The following is a 21,526-nucleotide window of genomic DNA, read 5'->3' as shown; positions in this document are numbered from 1 at the left end:
TAGTTCCAATACTACTAATATTAATAATAATAATATCCCAGCAGTTGGCATTTGCATGCATTAAATCTCTGCTTTCCTTCTGCCCTTCTAAAGTTGGTTCTCACCAAGAAGAATGTTGAGCTGGAAAACCAGCATTATTCAGAAAGCCATGAATCTCTCTTATGTTTGCACTGGGAGCTTTCATGTGTCAGCTCTGCTGTGCTGGCAGCCCCTTATTAAATTACTGCTAACCCCATTGTAAGCATCTCTCCAGAATTCTTTTGACAACAGCTAGCCAACATCATCATTTAAAGAAAACCAAACCACCTTTAATGCAAATAAAATGTGTCTACTGAGCTTTTCAAGACATCAACCATAATACACAAAGACATGCAACATGTAAAGGCTTCTGAATTTGAGGATTAAAGGTCTCATAGAAAGACAAATCTGGAGGACAAACCCTCTGCCTGAGCCCACCCTCGCAGGGCACCTGTGGGACCTCCAGGCTTGACTGCAGCACTGGGGCCAAGAGGTCCCAACTCTCACAAACACCAGAGAAGGCCACTGTGATTCTCAAACCATCATTAAAAACACATCAGACCTTCATTAATGCAACTTGGCTTTTGAGGGAAACAACAGTCATGTTAAATCAGGGTGAAAAAGCATTTTAGTAATATTAAGATATGTTTCTTTAGAAATTCTTGCTACATTCAGTGTCATGGTGCTGAAACCAAGACAGATAATTCTCAAGAGTTTATCTTACGAGTTAGAAAATAATTGATTTTAGAATCTTCATCAATTCTCATCAAACTTGATAAACTATCTACAAATGAAGGAAAGCATCTCTCCAGAGGCTTACATCTCACATTGTGCTACCTAGTACTTCTAAAAATGATCAAGGTTTGTTACTTACTATAAGCTCACCTACTGGGATTGAGACCTTACAGTACAAAAAAATGCAAAATTTGTTAAATTCTGTTAAGAAAATGGCCATGATTTAGAGCATCTGGTTAGTGATCAAGTATTCCTTGGCAAAAACATGATTTTAAGATCTGTCAATAAGACAGAATGAATCGCTTAACAACTACCTAATATGAGATAATTTAGATAAAAGAGACAGCCCAATAGACAATAAATTTGCCTTCTGAAGCAATCCTGGAGAAAACCCATTTTCATCTTACATACTTCTTGCAAATATATGTAGATTATGAAATATTGAAAGAAAAGCATTAAAGGAAACTTCACAGTCTGGCCTCTAACCTTTGTTTGGCCCCTAACCCAGAGGTTTATCCTGCTCAAATCTTTAATGTATCCCAAAAGCCCAAATCCTGCATGGATCCTTCTCAGCTCCTGTCAGTTCTCATGCCCAAGCCATACAGAGCCTCACATCTGATAATGCCAGCTGCATCTTTCAAAGCTTAAGGAGACAAACAGGAAAATTTTTATTTATCTGTAAGCTCCAAGGCTCTACTAAGAAATCCTCATGTCAACCCTCTATGGAAGGAACAGGACAGATAGTCAGAAATCAGACATTATTTCAGCTCTGGTTACACTGCTCTTTCCAGGCTGTGGTTTTTACTGGAATGCACAAGAAGAAGACACCTCTCCAGAAGACAAAGTCTGTTCAAAAATTGGCTCAGGTTATTGAACCCTGCAAAAAAGAAACTGAGAATAATGAATGACCTGCAATACCCAGGACATTAGAGCAGAGGATCTAACAGAGCAGTATTGTATTTTTTCTGTTAAATCTGTTTCTAATCTTTTAACTTTACATTCTGTGACTAAATAGTTTAATCAGTAATGAGGCTAAAAAGCTTTGATGAAATATTTGTACAAACAGGAAGAATTAAGTTGCTTATTGAACAAAACCACGTCTTCTGAGGATTCACTTCATTTGCAATGTTCAGTCAGCAGAATTATTGTGAAAAAATAAATATGTTCCACATCATAAAACTCTAACACTCCAATACTCAAATTAAAACTAAATTAGCCAACACAAACATGAAAGGTGGTTCTTGTAACAGACATAATTTATGCCTCAGATGAGCCAAGATAAAATATTTATGCAATTACATTTTCTGTATTTAGAAGGATTATAAAAACCTAGAACAAAACATTTGAAAGATTATTTAATGCTATTACTACTTAGATTTAAGACATCTTAGGACCAGGGTCCTAATTACAATTACTAATTTCTTGGCACTGTATGTGTATTTTTCCTTCCCCTTGAAATAGCTTTCTCTGCCCTGAAAAAGTTGGACTTCAGATAATACCATCAAACCAGCAGGTGAACCCAACATTCAGAATAAAAGAAAGGATGAAGCTAAGCAATGAATCTAAAGCCCACACTGTGAGCAATAATCACAGTTTTCCAGACACCTCAGCATTTCAGCAATATCTTTTCTAAGTAGAAAAAAAGATTCTTTCCTTTTTTATCTCAAAATATGTCACCTTTTTAGATTAGCTTGGCTGTGTTAAACATACTTACAAACAAAACGCCTTTCAAATTATGCAAATCTTAAAAGCTTTGCACACATGAGGGATTCTGCCACTTCACCTACATAGCTTGGCGTGAACTTGTGTTTGTCGAAATTCAAATTTGGGACTTCCCATGAACAAAAGAGTCCCCTTCTTTTGAAGTCACTGTTGCAGCATCACAAAACAAATTTTTGTTACCACAAAACTTGTGGTAACGAAACCAGGAAAATACAACTTCAGTGTGTACTTTTAAAAAATAATATGATAAATATACTAACAAGATCAGCATTTGAGTGCTGGCTGTTTCACTCTCCCCGGATTAATCACAGGCTTAAAAGCTTATTTAAGTGCTTAGCTCAAACATTTCTGTTTCAGTAATATTTCTAAAGATATCAATGAAAAGTAAGCTGCACCTGGTTCCCGGAAAAACATTGTCAGGTTTTCTCTCTACAGAGACCTTAATGCCCCACTGCTAATCACAGCAGCCAAGAAATGCTGCAAGATATGATTAAGTGTTACAAAATTATTTATAAACATTTAAAATTCTTGGCCAAGGACAAGGTTCAAGCAATAGACTCTAGTCTATTTTCCATAATTTACTGAGTATATAACATAATTTCAGGAAATGAACATTTATTTACTTGATCATCAGTGTTCCTGCAAGTTTTACATAACTGCTTTATATCACTCATTTGAGGAAGCATTCATGCTTCTGTGCAACGACACAAGTTTTACCCCAGGCACTAGCTGCACACATTGGAAGCATATGGGATTCCCATTCTCTGAACCTGGGAGAAGCAGAGAAAAGAATGATCAAAACAATTCTTATCTCATTTGCTGTGCCTGTGTTGTGCCAAAGTAGAATGCAATGTGGAGATTATTTACCCAAAGAGGAGGTTTTGTTTCCTTGGCCTATCGGGGCCAAGCGTGTGTGTGTGTGTGTCGGGACTGTGGCTGACAGTCACGAGATGAGTGCAGTGCAGTGCTTGGCAGATTCAATTTAGATGTAATGTAATACAGTGTAATATGGAACAGAATAACATAGTATAATAAAGTAATTAATTAGCCTTCTGATAAGATGGAGTCAGATGCATCCTTTCTCCCCCTTGACGGAGTTGCTTTGATTTCTGATAGAATGATGTCAAACAGAGCTCGTTTTGCAGGATCTACCCCAGCTGCCATCCCTCATGGCACCATGGCTTGAAACCCAGAAAAGATCTGATTCCTATCAGTCAAAACCTACAGAGAAAAGTTTCAGGTCTGGGAAAAGTGACCCTACTGCTACACCAAGCTCTCAGCAAGCTGCTGGGACAGTCCCACTCCTCCATCACCTGTCCCTGCTCACACCCCTGTGTGTGCTGTGCTTGCCAGATGAAGGTGAAGGGGCAGGAGAAGCATCCCTTTTAGCAGCCACCTCCCATCCATCATGTAAAACTGCACCCTCAGCGGGCACAGTGTGCAAAATCATTTCTTGTATGGAATCAGCAGTGTGATACAAGCAGGGTTCCCAATCAGAGGAGGCAGGACGTCCTGGGGGAAAAACTGGTGCCAAGGGAAGTAGTGAAGGGGAGAAGGCAAGGAACACAGAAAGCAGATTAGGCACGGCTATTAGGCCTGGCCAATGATGAATAATTCATGGTATCTCAGGAGCCTTTATGGTATTGTTCTTTCTGAGGGAAATACCTATTTATTTCCAGAGGCAAGAAGTGCCTTTATTGCTTACATGGCTCTCTTTAAACACAAAACATCATAAAAGCTTTCTTAAAGCTATCATAAAAGCTTTCTTAAAGCTGGGCATTATTAAATGTTTACTTACTTACTTTACTTACTGTATTCCTTTCAGTTTCTGTATGCAAGATTGCTGCAGAAGATTTGCACAAATGTGCAAAATATCTTGTATTAAAACACCAAAAAGGGGCATCTGCATGACCAAATATTCAGTGTCAACACAAGTCCATTGTGTTACTCTGACAGAAGGCCATATTTTTATTTTATTAAACCAGATCATACTTTCTCCTGCATAACCTAGATTTTTTGCATAATTATATTAGAAAACTAATTTCTAAAAATGAGCTAAAAGTTTGATTTTAGTTGTCAATCAAGGAAAAAAAATACCTGACTATCATGAAATGTGACTATTTTTTTCCTTTCTATCATATGAAGAAAGAGACAATCCCAAACTCTTAAGCTACCATAATTCTGCTTGGAAAAATTCTATCTTCTTGCCAATTAGGTGTATTTTTAATGACCTCAAATATTATCACTCTGGTTTTTTACCCATAGAGGACAAAATAGTGAAGATTTTATCTTAATAAGGAAGAATTAGTGATACCTACCTATTAGCTCATATTCAAAGAAAAACTTAGAGTTTTTAATTTCTTCACATATTTCTACAGCCAAGGTTTGTGAAATATGTGTGTGCTGTTTGTAATTAAAGGCATACAGAAAAATTCAGCAATGAATAAAACCCCATAGAAACAATTTCTGGCAACCCTAATGACTCCCCAGCCCAGCAAAATGTTCGATTGAATATCAGCAAGTGTCCTTCTCTATCACACTGTCTGCATCCTGCTCCTTCCCCTGCTCATGGCCCCAACTCACTGGCAAGATTCTTTAACATAGCACTGACTAATTTCATCCCTGCAGGAGCCTCCTGCATCCGGCAGAGCAGCTGTTTTCCTTCACAACCCTGCCCAGATGAGTTTGCCTTGCCAATCGCTCAGCTAAAGAAAGTGCTCTGGACAATTACCTCCTGCACCAGGATGAGCATTTAAAGATGTTCTAAGAGAGAAAAGCAGTAGAATTATTTTGGCAAAAGGGCCACGCTCCAGTAACTGCCTATAAATACAGTCAGGGTTAAATTAACTGCCTTGTGGCTACCCTAAGGACGGGGCAGTATTAAAGGCTCTGCAAAAGACCAGGTTCCATACTTTTACAGGGACAAACACACAGAGCACCACTGCAGCACTGAGAAAAGAACATGATGAAAGAGACTGTCAAGACTGAATCTCATAGAATTGTTTGCTTATACTCTTCTACTCACCTGTGCTTACTTGTCTGCCTTATCACTTGACTGCACATGCTTCGGGGCAGGAAGTTGCTAAATGTACAGCATTTTGAACAACAAAACTTGCAAATCTTGCTATAAATTATTAACAATAACACAAAGCAAATAGGAGCTTTGTAAAAAGTGGTTGCCATTATGCTCATTTTTAGATCTAGGTTTGTGGCTCTTTGCCCCCCAGCACAGAATTAAGCTCTACAAATTGAGTTGCCATTAAATATCTCATTAAATATCTAGACCAGATAAATAGTCATGTAATTTTTTCTCTAGTAATTATCCTGTTGTGTCTTTCATTATACCAATGCAGTAACTTTACCAGTACTATTTGAATAGCATCGGCAAAATCAACTTATAAATTCAGAATTAGCAGAACTGCCACTGATATCAGTGCCATCCACTGATAATAAGGGTTCAGATAAGGATATCTTTCCATTGCTGCCAGCTTTTCAAACTTGCAATTATTTTTGAAGCAGCTAATTTTATTTTTCCAGACCACTTACAGTCCTGGAAACAAAGCAGTCTTTACTGTCTAGAGCTCAGGTAGATTGATGCACTGCAATGAAATCTTTTTTACATCCTTGCAAGTGAAATTGCTTTTGAATGAGTGCACAGCTGCCAGTGTGTGCCTGATGTGTTTGCTTTGAAATTAGGTAGCTATTCTATTGATTCCTCACACAGGTAATTTTCTGTGTGCCAGTGAATTCTTCAGAATCCTATGCATTTTTGTCATAATTTATCAAAGCTATTAATAAATTTGTAGAAAAGTAGCTTACAATAGATACTTCTGAGAGGGCTGGAATAAAAAGTCCTGTAGAATTTTCATGTTGACAGTTGAAAATGTCACATGAATCTTCTGCTGCTTAGAAGGAACTGCATTTATTACAAATACAATCTTCAAAATGAATATTTAAGCATGATAAAAGACCTGTTTGCCACTCTCCTTTAGCTGCAGGGTGCAGTGATTACTGGTGTTCTTGCCCATACCCAAATGCTGTCAGGGATATTTGGAAGACACAAAAAAAACCACCTAAGGAACACAAATGTTTGACAATACAAAAATAATCTACGGTGTCAATCTCATGGCCTCTTACCATTCATAATTTTAACCTTATGAACATATTTAATCATCAAAATGCACAATCATCACCTTAACTGAACAAGTAATATTACTGTATTTTGCTTTTTATTCTCTTTCTTTCAAAGGTGCATCTTTCTTAGACTCCCTTGTCTTTTAGTTCATTGCCTTGAAGATGAAGTTTTTACCTTTTGTTACAATTCTGACCAATATTTTCAGGGTTTTTACAATATTCTGCATGAAGGAATTAAAGAATTACCATTTGCCCACTTTTATTTCCGCTTATTAATAAATAAAACCTTTTCTAGGTATTTACAAGGATCTTTGCTTCACTGAAGAACAGAAGGAAAGAAAAACCCTTTTCAGAAATTTTTGGAATAGATGTATTTGAAGTTTCTGCTTTTCTTCAGTCTTTTAGGTATATTTTAACTAAGATATGTTTGGACTCTATCTCCAAATAATTTGCAATTATTTTTGCTTATTAATTTTGTCTAATGCCATCCTTCATCCTATATCTCCCCAAATACATACCATTCTGACCTGCAAGTGATCAGCCTCTACTGACTTTCTTCAGCGCTTAAATAAACCTTTCCAGCACATTCTCCATCTGATTAGGGAGGTTACTTGTGATTCTGCAAATCTGTTCAAAGTATTCTTTAGCTATTTCAAAGAAACCTCAGATATTCAAATTCTCTTATCACAGAGACCTATTGGGAAGTTCTGACCAGCTTGTGATTCAAGATCTCAATATCCATCAAAACAGTGAAAACTTGAAACAGAGTCTGCTCTTTATATTAGAGAGATATTTTATGATCTTGATATCATGATCTTGACAAAGGAACTTTTATAACTAATCCAACTGAATAAAGAGACAAATCTACTATATTCTTATCCTTTTTATCTGTGGATACTGTTAAAATGGTGATATGGAATTCTGCATTTACTGATTCTACACCTATCCACAAAATTAGGTCTTAGCATTTTAAGATGAATATTAGACTTCCAGCTTCCTCACACATCCATTGTCACACAAGGTGCACCTGTACCCAGGCTCTTGTAGGAACTTCCCACTTAGCTCATTTGATCCATCCCCTTTGGTCTTAGCACCTATCAAGTGCTATCTCATCTTCATGCTTTTAAGATTATTGTAATGCATTTGAAATTCTTTTCATGAGATTTCTCTCCCATTCTTCTGTCACTCATTACTTCAGCCACTCCCACACATTCTCACCAATGCTGTTGTTTTCAAATAAAAGCAATTTCAGCATAAGGAAGTTATGAGTCTTTAGCGCTCCTATTGATCTAATTGTGGAAAAACAGACTAGTCTAGTGACAGACATTTTATGCTGGGAATCTATATCACTTTTTGGTTTTAGTGAATTCAACAAAATACATTATTTTACAATAATGCATCTGTGGTTGTAGGAAGTACTGTGACACCCATCTGTTTCCTTAGAAGTACCAGTCTTCTCTCTTTGAGTCTAGATAATTGGGAAGAATAAATGTTGCCTAATGCTTTCCAGCATAGAAAGAAATCCTGCAAAACAATTCATTACAAATAAATTAAAAGAAACTCTGCAATTTGATAGCAAAGCAAATCAATGATAATCATTTTTGAAGCATTCCATATGTTTCCCTTTGATGCCTCTTAGTCAGCATGGCTCACTAACGTCATGTAAGTGTGGTGATTTGAACTCCAGGTCACCCTCTAGCAGAACCCATTGGTGGGCAGAAAGGTGAGGTTGACTTTGTTATTGCTGACTAAAAGAAAGATGACAACAGACCTCTGCTTCAGAAGGTCTGGACAAAAAAATTCAGTTATTGTATTATGTGGTAGAGCATAAAGGAGACCTCACTGTTTTCAGAGAGAGGGTCTACAGCAAAGACCCTGACTACACATAGCCTGAATTTTATTTTTTTAACTGTGTTAAAGACGGATGAAGAAACCCCACAAGTCTGACTGCAATGAGGTCTGCAAAGCACAAAAGGATCTGCAAAGTGACTGCTTGTTAAGCACCATTTCTTCAGTGGCTCAGATCAGTTCTGACACTGCATAAAAAAGCACCCCTAGAGAAACTCCAGGATTTTGTGCATTGAGATCCCCCCCTCTCTAGAGACATGGGTTTATGTAAGTGTTCACAGACGCGACATGAAAAAAAAAAAAAAAAGAAGAAAAGTAAATAAAATGTCTGCAGTGGCTTGGTATTACTGGAGAGCAAAAGGACAGGCCTAGAGAATAGGGTATTTACCAACCATTTTCTCTGTGTGGTTTGGAAAACTGATCAACATGGCCAAACCATCAGCTTAGTTACTATAAAAGACAAATATTCTACCACTGTGACAGCAGAGGGAAGAAAATGCAAAAAAGCAAGCTAATGAAATCTCACATAGAAACCTCAGTAATGTAATTGTCCTTTTGTCTACACTTGCTGATGAACACAGCTCCACCCAGAGACCAGGCATCTTGGGGAATTAAATCATTCTGGTCAATAAAGCATAAAGTGGACAGGAGGAAATCTTAAAAGCCATTTATATGATCAGAAACACTGTTAAATGCTCACATTGGAACATTCTAACTCAGGCAAAGCTACACAGCTCTACAAACAAAGGTCAATGAGGGCAAGTCATTAAAGATATTTAATGTACACAATTTATTTTGCATTTGCAGTTTCTTTTCTTACCACATGTCTGATTACTTTTCTTTGGTTACATGCATATTGTCCACGACAAAGAGAATGTCCTCTAGGATTGAAAATAGCTTCATATGTGGCAAGCACAGCCCCAGATGGACTTCGCCAGATTTTGGGAATTTTTTCACACAGTGCCAAAATGTTCCATCAAGTAATAATTTCTTATGACATATCAATTATAGAATTAATTCTTTTACTTTCATATAAGCACAAACAAAAGCAGCAGTATTGTGTACATTGTTATGATTCATCTTCCTCATGGAAAATCCACAGCTTTTTCTAGTTTATAGTTTTTCCTCCGCAAATATTTATGTCCAGCAATCAAAAACTTTTAAACAAACTGTAAAGTCTTTAAACAGGACCAGGAAATTAAGTGCACCTAAACTGTAATCTGTTCTTTGTAATGGGCACAGCTCTTCTAAAGGAAAACTAACTGTTTACTCACCATCTCACTCTATGGCTTTTGAAGATTTAGTATAAATCCTGGCACTGATTATTCATTTCTAATCTCGAATAATTGCACATAATTTTAGAAAAAAAATACAGATGTAAAACTATTTCTTTTCTGCGCTGTCATCTTTCTCTGCCTTACCAGAATATTAAGGGTGGCTAAATTTTAAATGTTTAGTTCAGTAAGTTAATTTAGGCACATTACCTCAATCTAACACAAAAATCTAATTCACAATTCCTACAAGAAAAATAACTCATTCGCCAAAGGGAAATATTCAAAGCTGCTGCTTTCCTGAATCTTCCAGTTTATTCTCTAAGCCTTTATGTTTGTTACAGGGATCAATTTACAATTTATGTTGATCTGCCAGCAGATTCAAATTAAAATTAATTGTATAAATTTGAGTACACATTGCCTGTTCTTTGCTTAACATTCAGCGTAAGGCTCTAAAGCACAAGAGGAAGGGAGATGTAGGACTCAGAAGTCTGCGTAATGTTTCATTGTCAAACTAGCATTGGTTTAGCAACAACACTATAGGCACAAATACTAATTTTATGGCAATCATATTATGCAAATTTTAAAAACTGTATCACTGCTTATAAGAGAATAATATTGCTTTTACCTTACTGATAAGTGTGACAACATCACCTTCCCGGATTGTGAGTTCATCATCGTTCTGTGCTTCATACGGAAAGATCACTTTGCAATACTCCTTGTCTGAAAGGAAGAACATTCACTGTGATAAATTATCACTTTATAACAACTGCTTATTCAAGGGTGAATAATCTTCATAAAATATTCCATTAGTGTCTCTTTGTGCTGCCTTATTTCCTTGCCATCTTTCTCTTTGCATTTTAGACCTTCATAAACAACATGAAATATTTAAAAAACTGCACGCTGATAAGCATTCCCACACACGTCATCCAGGGAGTCAGCTCTGTAGCCCCTAGAATCATTACCTCAAATGAAATTGCTCCAGACAGCAACCTGCTACCAACTCTTTCCCTTAGAGTAAGCCTGTATCTGACACTTCCTTCCATTGTTCCACTGGTACAGCTTCCCACCAGACTGCATAAACTGGAAGCATAAAGGATGCAGTAGGTTGCCATAGCTTATCTATCCCCTTGTGTGCAAAAAAGCAGATATTTATGAATCTATAAAGATGGTACAACAATAAATAAGACATTAATAAATGTTAATCCATTAATAACTAAACCACCTGTACACTCAATGAAAGAATTTTGAGCATACCCTAAAGTTTCCTTGATCCTTTTTCCTTTACTGTCTATAAATAAGGGCATCATCTCAACTTTCATGTGGAAAATACAGAAGCCAGCACTCCTACTCAGAAATCATAAAAAGCAGTTGTCATGAAAAGTAGTTACTTACATGTTGCTGTGCAACAGATGTGTATGTCAATGTGCCTTACAAATAAAAAGGGAATATGTTTTACAGCTGTTAAACTATGCATAAAAATATGTAATACTCTAAGACAGCACGTCTAAAAGGACTAAGTAAACTACTGTTTGTAGCAGGGCAGTGATTTTGTAGAAATGTTCATCTCCCTTTAAATGTCTCCATTTTGATGACCTCTGTGTCTAGTCAACCTCCATATTCAATGCAGAGAAGTAGTGGCAAGCCACAGAAATACAAATTAATTTGAAATAACAGGACTTATTCTTTTATACTTACTATAAAGAGAACCTGCATTATCACACTTGAGGGTATCTGAGGCTCCTCCAGGGAGTCAGTTCAGCTGCCAGACACTAAGTGCCCTTTCAGACACTTGTGGGTGTGTAAGACACATGCATATTATGGCTGAACCTATGGAATTGCCAGGTCCCTCTGACCTGACAATTCAAAACAAAATACCCTGGAGGTATCTCAAAGAGCTCCAGATGCAGGCTACTGATTTCAGCCTCCAAGCTTTGGCCTTGTGTCTAAATTTAGATTCAGGCATGTGATGTTAGAGACCAACCTGGTCAGTGCACTTAAGTCAATGGAGATCAAGTCACTAAAATGAGCGACGCCTTGAGAGCCACTCCTGACTCCAGGAGCAGCACCTACATTGGATTAGCTGAACTATTTGCTCCCTGGACAGCAGGGACAGATGTCTAGTGGGACCACCCCTGAAAAATCCAGATACTGAACTCATGCTTATAACCCACACTTTGAGCTCTGACACATAAGCTCCCTCCAAACTTCTAAAGTTTAGTGAGAGGAACATCAACTGCAAAGAAGCAGCCCAGAAATGTGCATCTGAAAATTTGCTCCTCGTAAGCACCATCAGCCTGAGAAATTAAATAGTACTAGTAGGGACCAGGAAAACTCTTCATTTCACACACTGTCATTCAGAAACATCATTAATTTTACATGTCATTGGTTCAAGCAAACAAGAACTTCTTAGGCTTTACAGATTTCTTATTCTGAACAGAAATGTTTGAAATGTTTGATTTACCCATGACCATTACAGTTGGTTTTCTGGTCATGCCCTGTATTAGACCTGGCTGGAATGGAGTTAATTTTCTTCACAGCAGCCCACATGGTGCTGTATTTTTGATTTTTGACTAAAACTGCCCTGGTAACACACTGCTGTTTTCATTGTTGCCCAGCATTCCTACACAACTTTCTTTTTTTCCCCTTTTCTATCCCCCAAGTAGGCCAGGGTGAGCATGAAGCTGGAGGGGACACAGCAGCTGACCCAGGATGAGTAAAGGGATATTCTGTGCCATATGGCCTCCTGCTCAGCAATAAAAATGGGTGGGCTTTGGGGGTGTTTCCATTCCTTGGAGACTGGGCTGGACATTGAGCCACTGTAGGTGGTGAATGAATTGATCTACTGAATGGTGGTTGCATTTGTGTTGCCTCTTTTTCTTTCACTTTCATTTATTTATCAAACTGCCTTTATTAATTTCTTGTTTTTGCCTGCTCTGCTTTCTCCCTCATAGGGAGCCAGTGGCTGGGTGGAGCATAGCTGCTGGGTGGGGTCAACTCACCACTCCTCTGCTGTCTCTGAAGAAACAAAATTCAGATAAAGACAATGAACAAAAGTTTTGAGGGAAAAGAAGTGAGCAAGGGGGGAAAAATAATTTTCTCTGTTCTGAAAGCAGAGAACACAGAGAACACTATGAAATAAACATTTGGTGACTTTTTGAAACCACTGGGCATGTGAGAACCACCAGGTCACAACTCAGATTCAGAGGATGAAAGGGGTGTCTAACTGCTGCTTGACTGCATTCTGAGGAAGGGTTGGGATGGCTCCTTATGGACTTGGCTAGGATATTCCACCTGCTCACTGCCTTGTCTTTGAGACCGTATAACAACATTTTATGTAAAAGCTGGTAGAAAGCTGACACCCACTAAACTTAGGTGGATGCAAAGCAGCATGTAGATAAATATGAGCTTCAACACATTTTACACTTCAGTGACATGCTACCTTAAATTATCATCATGGGGTTTTTTTTCCTATTCTGAGTATATCCACACTCTGAAAAGCAGCTGTGCTAAATAATAGATTCAATGAATTAGCCCAGAGTTGATGTAGATGTAATACTGCACTAAAGAAGCTGAGTGCTGCACACTCAGGCAAGTCTCTAGTTATTTGGAACAGGCTTAGCATTTCTTTTTTGGGATACAGAACTGCCTGGATTCTCAGAGGTAAACAACACCTGAGCCCAAGAAGGATGATTCCAGAACATCCATTCTCAGACACATGCATTGATCCTCCATTCAATCAGCTGAAGATTAAGTGATGCTGTTTAAGCCAAGCACAAAGTACAGCTAAAAAACTGCAAAAAGCTACCACAGCATCACTCTGATAGGATGCCTGCAGTGCAGCTTCTGCCCAAGGCATAGATGAATCCCACATGTTTCAGGTTAAAAAATGCTTTGGATAGCAAAGGGCTTGGGTATCCTGAGTCCTATAACAGATAAACCTCCCTCAGGCTCGCTATTTGAAGACTGGGTATTTGAATTGTCTTTCAGGATGAAGACCCTGATAGACAAGAGTGGAGAGAGTGCTGTGGTTTCAGCACGTGAAATATCAGTTTGTGATCAGGAAGTAAGTTCTCTCTAGCAGACAGATACACATCTTGGCCTTCTGGTTTTGATGTCAAGAACTCTGTCGTCCCATGGCCTTTCCACTCTCCCCACCAATTCTAAACCTTTTCTTTCCTTAAAAAAAATCTAAATAACAGAAAACCAAGGAATTAAACTATAGAAAAATATCAAAAATCAACCAAACCATGATGTGGTTCATACAGAGCCAGGATATTAACTTCTGAGAGGCACAAGAGGGAGCTGGGGGAGACTCATGGCCCCCCTGTGCTCCAAATGCTGGCACAGGAACACAGAGCGAAGGAACAGCCACAGAAAAAGAATATGGTTTATGTACAGTGAAAGTCTGGATTTCTTGAGTACAATTTAGACAGACATACATAAATCACTGAACCCACTGGATCACGCAACAGAGGTCTCAACGTTGCAGATGGGTTGGGAACAATGTAAGCAACTGGACAAAGTCAGCTTTCAATCCTCCACTAAGGGACAGGTAAACCAACGTGATTTAAGCAAGCAAAAACAAAGCCAACAGAACTCAAAATAATATGAACCTTTAAAATCAAATTAACAAAAGCAGAGAAAAATCTAATAGGCTATGTCACATCAGGACTAAAATTGTCCTTACTCAGCAGGGCACAATACCGCAGCAGAATGTAAAAGCATTTAATGTCAACAGTCATGTTTAGATAGGAAGGAAGAGAAGATAAAAGAAAAAACTAATTTCAGACACAGCATTGTATAGATTGCAGTGGAATTTGCTGAATTTGGGATTTTCTGAATAAGAAAAAAATAACAGAAAAATACTAAAAGTCAAAACAATATGTCCTATTACATGCCTGCAAATAAGCCAAATTAAAACTTCAAACTAAGATACCAATACTAAGAATCCCTCAGCTGTAGATCATAAATCTAATTTTTACATTTGACATCCAAAGCTTGGTTTATATATCATAGACAGTTATTCCAGAAGCCTCTTTTTCTCCTCTTGACCTGGCAAAAATATATCTGTTAATAAACCCTCAACAGCAGATATCTTGGAAACATTAAGGGAGGATTAAAAATTATACTCATGAGGTTTTCAGTCCGATTTTATCAATTCAGCAGTACTTTACTCTGTCAGACCACAGTCTCATACTGCAAACTGACAGGAAGCTCCTCCCAAACATGGGCAATGGGCACTGCTCAAGGAACTGAGTGAATGGATAAACCTAAATGGAATGAGATATTTTATGGGGGTTGTTATCATGTATCTTTGTCACCCTGTTCTTCTAAGCCTTCTGATGTTTACATTCTTGTAATGGAGTTTCTTACTCCATTGCACTTTTATGTAAATAATTATTGTTTTCACATTCCTCTCTGGAGGAAGAGAAATTTGATGGACTGTTGGTTTGTCCAGTGACATTGGAGAGGTAGCAATTTTATCCTCCAATCCACTGTCAGTTTTGAAAGTCTATAAAGATTAGAGTCAGAAAATAAACTCCCCTTCTTCTTACCTTAGAGCTCCAGTGTCCACATAGTTTTATTTCATGTCCTATTGCAACATATCTTTGTGCAACACTGTCTGTCCCCAAGTTGACAATGTGGCCTTTTTGACAAAGGCTCAACCCCTCAAAAAATCATTGCCTCAGGAGGGAGAGCAATAGCAAGGGGCAGCCTTCCTACAAAGCACAGCTGCTTCATTAGCCAGGCCCTTGCAAGGACACCATTTCACTGACTGAATTCAGTGACTCGATATGTATTAGAACTGCAGGGGAAAGAGGTGATGTCAAGCTGCACACCTGCTCTGGGATTTGGGGTCCTGCAGTAGTACAGCAGGTAAATTTGTTTGTATTGTGTCAGACTGGTTAAATATTATCCTGTTCCAACCAGATCTGAGCAAACTCCATTTACTGTATCAGTGAACCCTGCTTCACTTCAAAAGCGTGACTCTTCTGTTTGTTCTCCTGTCATACTCTTAGGATGAGCTGAGACCTTCAAGAAGGCAGTCCACAGACAAACATTCATTCAAGCCTAAATTTCAAAGAGGATAGTGACTCTGGAATTTGCTTTTCCTCTTAGGGCAGGATGACACAATCAATCTCTTTCTTTCACTTATATTGTTGCTTCTTTGTATTGTAAATTTTTGAGGCTTTAATATTTCCCTATCAGCGAACTCTAAATCATACACCAATCAATATGGACACAAACAGTAACATTAAGCAAGAAAACAAGCAGCGTTAAAGGTAGTATTCCTTGAGCTTAGACTTCCTCTCTTTGCCTGTGACTGACAAAGTGTTTCTGAAATGCAGTAAAACATACAAAATCTAGTGAAAAATTACATAATTACAACCAAAACCACAAACCAGGCGAAAAAAATTCCAAACACTATACTCAGCAGAATTTGGTTTTATTATTAATTGCTACACTCAAGACTTATAAATAGATTGCACTAATAAATATTTTCATAGAACTTAGTAAGATGCAAACTGTCAAAACACCACCTTATTAAAAAAAATAGAAACAGAAGTAACTATGGTCCTGTTAATACATATTCACCATGCAAGAAAATTAGTTGTTTGCTATGATCTTGGTATTCCTATGCAATAGCTTAACACAAATTTTAAATAGTGTTATGAAGTGCTGTGGTCAATGCACTCTGTGACTTACTGCCTTTGCTATTTTTTGTCTGCTTATTTATACTCCATTAGTGCAGTCTCAGTAATCTGCAATATCTCCCAGATGTTGTGGATGGTTTTGTTTCACTTAATTTTAGAATCCAACAGAGCTACTTCAAAACTTAGATATATTTTCTACAACATCTCCTATTCACCACAACACTCATACTAAAAGTAAGCTGTTTCATAGAAAACAATATATCTCACCCCAGAAATAGGACTGTAAGCACTTATGCATTAATGTGCCATCCTATCTACATGGCAGAGATGGAACTTGTAAATCTAGGAACCCACAACTCTAAACCAAACAGCTTTCCTCTTTTGTCTTTGAAGATGCATTCCCTCATTCATGAAAGATTAGTGATGTTTTCCAAGGGATCACTCAAACCTGTAAAGAGTTTTGCCTTCACTGTTCTCCTCCTTTGAGCAAAAAGTCGTATTTGTCCCTGAAGAGTCATCACAAAATCTTAAATCTGTTTTTGGGGAGATTTACATAGCATATTGCTGGGAGAGGCACCTTAGAGAACACACACCTCTGCCTTTTGCTTCAACCAACTCACCCCATTGCAGAGCTTAGCCCATCTTGCTTGTTCCAGGAGCAGTTGGCACATTAAGTGCCTCACTGCTGATCACTGCCCCATCACACCAGAAAAGTTACAGGAAAGAGCAGACTGGAATCAAAGTGTGAGAAAAGTCAGCAACCATCAGTCCTTGATGAAGCCCCATGGGCAGAGGGAAGATGCTGCTGGTACCTGCTTCCTCTCTCAGCTGGCTCTTTCTCAATGCAGCCACATTTTTTAAATCCAATTGGCACTAAGGTAGAACATCATCAGTCATGATGAAAATTAACGAGGAAAATTAAAAACTGGATTATTCCTCTTCCAACATAATCTCTGTCTTGCTTGCATCCCCAAGGGTAATCCCAAAGGAATCTAAGCCATGCATCCAAAAGCTCTCTCTCCATAATGAAATTAGTCTATGGATCTTCTGTTTCTTGCTACTGCCTTGGAGAATGGCACAGTATCTGTTTTGTTCAGCAGTTAAAGACTCCAAGAAAGACTGGGACACTACCATCCCAGGGAAAGTGAAAGTACTTGAGGTCCAAGGTGGAATGATACTTTTGTGCTGAACACAGCAATTGGAACATTCAGCATTTTTCTGAGACTGCAAACTTCCTTGGACTGAATGCTTTTTCAAGCTTGTTTGTGGTAAAAAGTAAAAATTGAATTTTTGAGAAATGACAAATACTAGACAGATTATAGCCCTATGGCAAAGTCGGATCATACTCCTCATTTCTGACTATCAGACATTAACCTTATTATGAAGAAATTATTCCTCTGCCTACATTAAAGACCAAACCAGACTGAAGCAAGTTTCATTTGCACTGAAAGGTTTTTCAATTTAAGTGAAGGACAACTTCAGCTGAATAAAATGTGTCTTCAATGATGTCATTTGAGGCTAAGAAAATTATATATAATTACATTACATCAGACCTTCCTATAGATGTGCTTCTCTTTCCCAAGCATGAACAGAGATGCCAAGAATTTTACTGAGGCCCCAGAGATTCCAAGAAAGATAAAATAATAAATAATGCAGTTTATTTAAAATTCAATAAGATACTGTGCAAGTAAGTAGCCCACCCTTCTCACCAACTGACAAAATGGATGTTGAATGAAGACAGTGACAGAAGAAGTAGGATTTTTCTGGCCAAAAAAGATGGGTCCACGGGAAATAACAAAGAGGTGAAAGAAGTACCATCCAGAGCCCAAAAATGCTGATGGAAAAGTGTCTTTGTCAGCCAGAGCTCAATGGATCACAGTAGAAGATATAGTTTTCTAACCATTGGTCAGAAGGTTTCCATACTCAGTTTATAAATGTGAAAATTTGAACCTGCCATACCCTTGGATGGAAATTAGTGAGCAGCTTCAGCTGTCAGATGTATGAGCTGATGTGGAAAGGAGCAGCCTGGCTTCCCACACCAGGGTTAATGCTGCAGGTGAGGAAGCCCCTGGACCACCCCTTCTGATGGCACCTGCACTCAGGTCAGCCTGAACTGCTCAGCCTGCAGGTTGGCAAGGGTAATTCCAAAACACATTCAGGAGCCCTCTTCTGCATTAGCAGTTCACACATTTTTCAGTATTTCAAGTTTTCACTTCCTCAGGGCAATTAAAATCTTGCAGTATTTCCCATTAGAGCCTACTGGCATGGGGGCACAAGATAAGAGGATGAAGCAAGTTAATGATTGTGGTGGGGCTAATGGACAATAACTCACTAAAAACTCCTTTAAACTGCTTTTGCAACTCTGAGCTGAAAATCTGTACAAACCAGTTTGTAACCACACACTTCTCTCAGACAGACTCTGCCCTGCTGATCCTGATGCTTTCCTACACATGTCTGTATGTGTTCCAGTTCAGAGACAAAATGTTATCTGCTAACTATCTAAAAGGATAAACACGTCAGGGAAGAAGGACTGGGCAGTATTTAAAGAAAGTCATCTCTGTTATATTCAGCTTCTTTTCTGTGGTATGGCTATATTTTCTTCCCTCTTATTCTTTTCCACCAGATCCTGTAACATTTAATTGTAACTCTACATAAATAAAATCAAAAGATGGGGAATATATATATATGTTATGCATGATTAAAAAAGAACTGAAGGTCAGAGAATAGTTTGGATTAGAAGGAAGCTTTAGGATCATCTTTAAGATCAATGCCCCCTGCCATGGGCAAGAACACCTTTCACTATCCCAGGTGGCTCAGAGCCCCATCCAGCCTGGCCTTGAGCACTGCCAGGGATGGGGCAACCACAGCTTCTCTGAGCAACCTGTTCCTGTGCCTTACTATGCTCACAGTAAGAAAAAGAACATCTGAGCTAAACCTGCCCTCTCTCAGTTTAAAGCCATTTCTCCTTGTCCTGTCACTACATTCCCTTGTAAAAATTCACTCTCCAGCTCTCTTGTGGGTCCCCTTGAGGTACTGGAAGGCTGCTGGAAGGTCTCCCTGGAGCCTTCTCTTTGATTTCCCATACAAACTATACCATGCATGCAGTTTTATTTCTGCTACATAAATAAAAATAAAATAATTACAATATTTTTTTAAAAAGAGGAAAAAGGCAAGGGCATTTGCAATGAGAGAAATTTTTCTGTGACCTACCTAAAGAATTTGGATCTTATTCAACTCTGATTAATTCCAAAGTATCCTCAAGGCTGAAGGTTTATCACATAATTTAACTTGATTTTTGGTGGCAGAAAACTTGAGGTAGGGTCACAAGAGCAAAAACAATTCAGAGGATTCTGTGAAACAAAGCATTTTGTCTAGGTACCACCTACTCAAAGTTTATCCTAAATATATCTGTCTGCATCCTGGCTTTTTTACATACAGGATACTCTTTTAACCAAAAGCAAAGAAAAGCATTCAGCTTGCTTTTAATAGCACAAAGTGCAAAAAAGATAAACCTATGAAACCTACTTTTTGTTCTGCTGTCCACTTCTATTTTTGTTGGCTCCTGAGTTGCTGTGGCTGGAGGTAATTTCTTCCCAACACTCTGAAAAAAAATAATTATTCTTCTTTAAAATTTGCAGGTTCAGTTAAAAGTTGGACAACATAAAAAACAGTAATGGAAATACAAAATATAGGAGTAGAAAAGGGACAGTAAAGAAAAAGAGGCAAATTATAAACTATACTTATGTATGTTACTGGGGTTTAACTTTTTTTAAAATTATAAATAACTAATGAGTGTGATCCTTTAATTTCCCTTTACTCTTGTTTCTGACATCTTTAAATGATAACCACTTAACATTTCCCTGAGTTTCAGGGAAGACTCACAGAAGTTTCACTGGTAGATTGAATATTAAGCAATCAATGAAATGACTTTGGGAAAGGTGTTATTCAGTACCAAAAGTAAAGCTGAAAGAAGCAGCAGAGAGGAACCCACTTGATTTCTGTTCATACAAGGAGTGTTCATTTCAGTCATTCTAGACTGTGATTTTTATATTGACAACATCTCTTTCTTATTTTACTATTTTTATATCTTTATAGCAAAAGTTACAAATTTACAGTGAACTATTATAAGTGGTAACCTGCCTCAGACAGGTATGCTGAACCAGTAAACACATACCATCTTCCCCCACCAAAATAAAACAGAATAAAATCAGTGATATTCATCTTTATGTATCTTCTCCTACTATTATATGCATGCTATTTCCCTTCTCTCTCAGCTTGTCTCCCTAAGAAGAAAGTTTTCTGTCATTAAAATCCTAGTCATGTAGGTGAGAAAATAAGCATAATTATTTCTGAAAAGCCCTAACTGCCCCTCCCTGCAAGGTCTGCGCAAACACCACAAAGCTCCTCCATGCTTTCATGACCTCCTGAGTAAAGGCTTAGAGACCAGAGTGCTGAGATCTAGCCTTGGAAGTACTGAGTGCCCTAAGGACCATAAGAAAACACTGGTCAATGTAAGAAGCAAAAGGAGTAGATCTCTTTGAGTAGATGAAAAATTCCAAGGTGTATAAAGAACACTGAAAGCTCCATGTTAATAATATGTAATAATGTGTGAAAATATATCTATGGAAAGAACTCAGATACACACAGGGATTTCAGGCTGGTAAAAAGAGCACATAGGGGGGAAAGGTGGTTCTGAGAGTTGCGCACAAGGCAGCCATCAAATCCACGTTGGCAGCAATGCAGACTACGAATTGCAATACCCAAAAGCATCCCATTGCAGCTTACATTGAAGGTGGAAGAAGAAACACCTGACCTTCTGATGAGCTTATAACTCTACTCAGAACCCAGAGCTGCTAAGGAAGAGAGAACTACTAAGGAAGAGAGAATAAACAACAAAACTCTAGAGAACCTCCCAGATTCTTTTCTGAGGTGGGAATGAAAGATAAGAAGCATTAGCTGAACCAGTGATTAGGGAGATAACAGAAAAATAGAAGATGACAGATATCTGCAAATTGAGAGAGGGCAAAACAGAAAAATTCATGACCTGGTTGTGCTGGAGAAGTTTAAAGTCAAGAAGGATGATGATAAATCTGAGATCTATCTGCAAAGCAGGGAAAGTTGTACTAAAAGAGATATAAT

General features: G+C 38.1%; 1 protein-coding gene across 9 annotated transcripts in view; it reads right to left on the bottom strand.

Annotated features, from left to right (window-relative positions):
• Positions 1-21,526, bottom strand: part of SH3KBP1 (SH3 domain containing kinase binding protein 1) — a 210,901-nt gene that overhangs the window by 40,645 nt on the left and 148,730 nt on the right. For all 9 annotated transcript variants that reach the window (XR_010355536.1, XM_064407525.1, XM_064407523.1 and 6 more), the window contains 2 exons: positions 19,913-19,988; positions 10,357-10,451 (listed from right to left, as the gene is read on the bottom strand). Coding sequence is in view for 8 of the 9 variants with exons in the window: in XM_064407525.1 (XP_064263595.1) it covers positions 10,357-10,451; positions 19,913-19,988 (171 nt within the window). In the remaining variant the exon portion in view is untranslated. The remainder of the gene's footprint in view (positions 1-10,356; positions 10,452-19,912; positions 19,989-21,526) is intronic.

Source organism: Passer domesticus, chromosome 2, assembly GCF_036417665.1.
Source record: "Passer domesticus isolate bPasDom1 chromosome 2, bPasDom1.hap1, whole genome shotgun sequence".
NCBI classification, from domain to species: domain Eukaryota; kingdom Metazoa; phylum Chordata; class Aves; order Passeriformes; family Passeridae; genus Passer; species Passer domesticus.
Note: the sequence above shows the minus strand (reverse complement) of the source record. Positions and strands in the feature narration are given on the sequence as shown.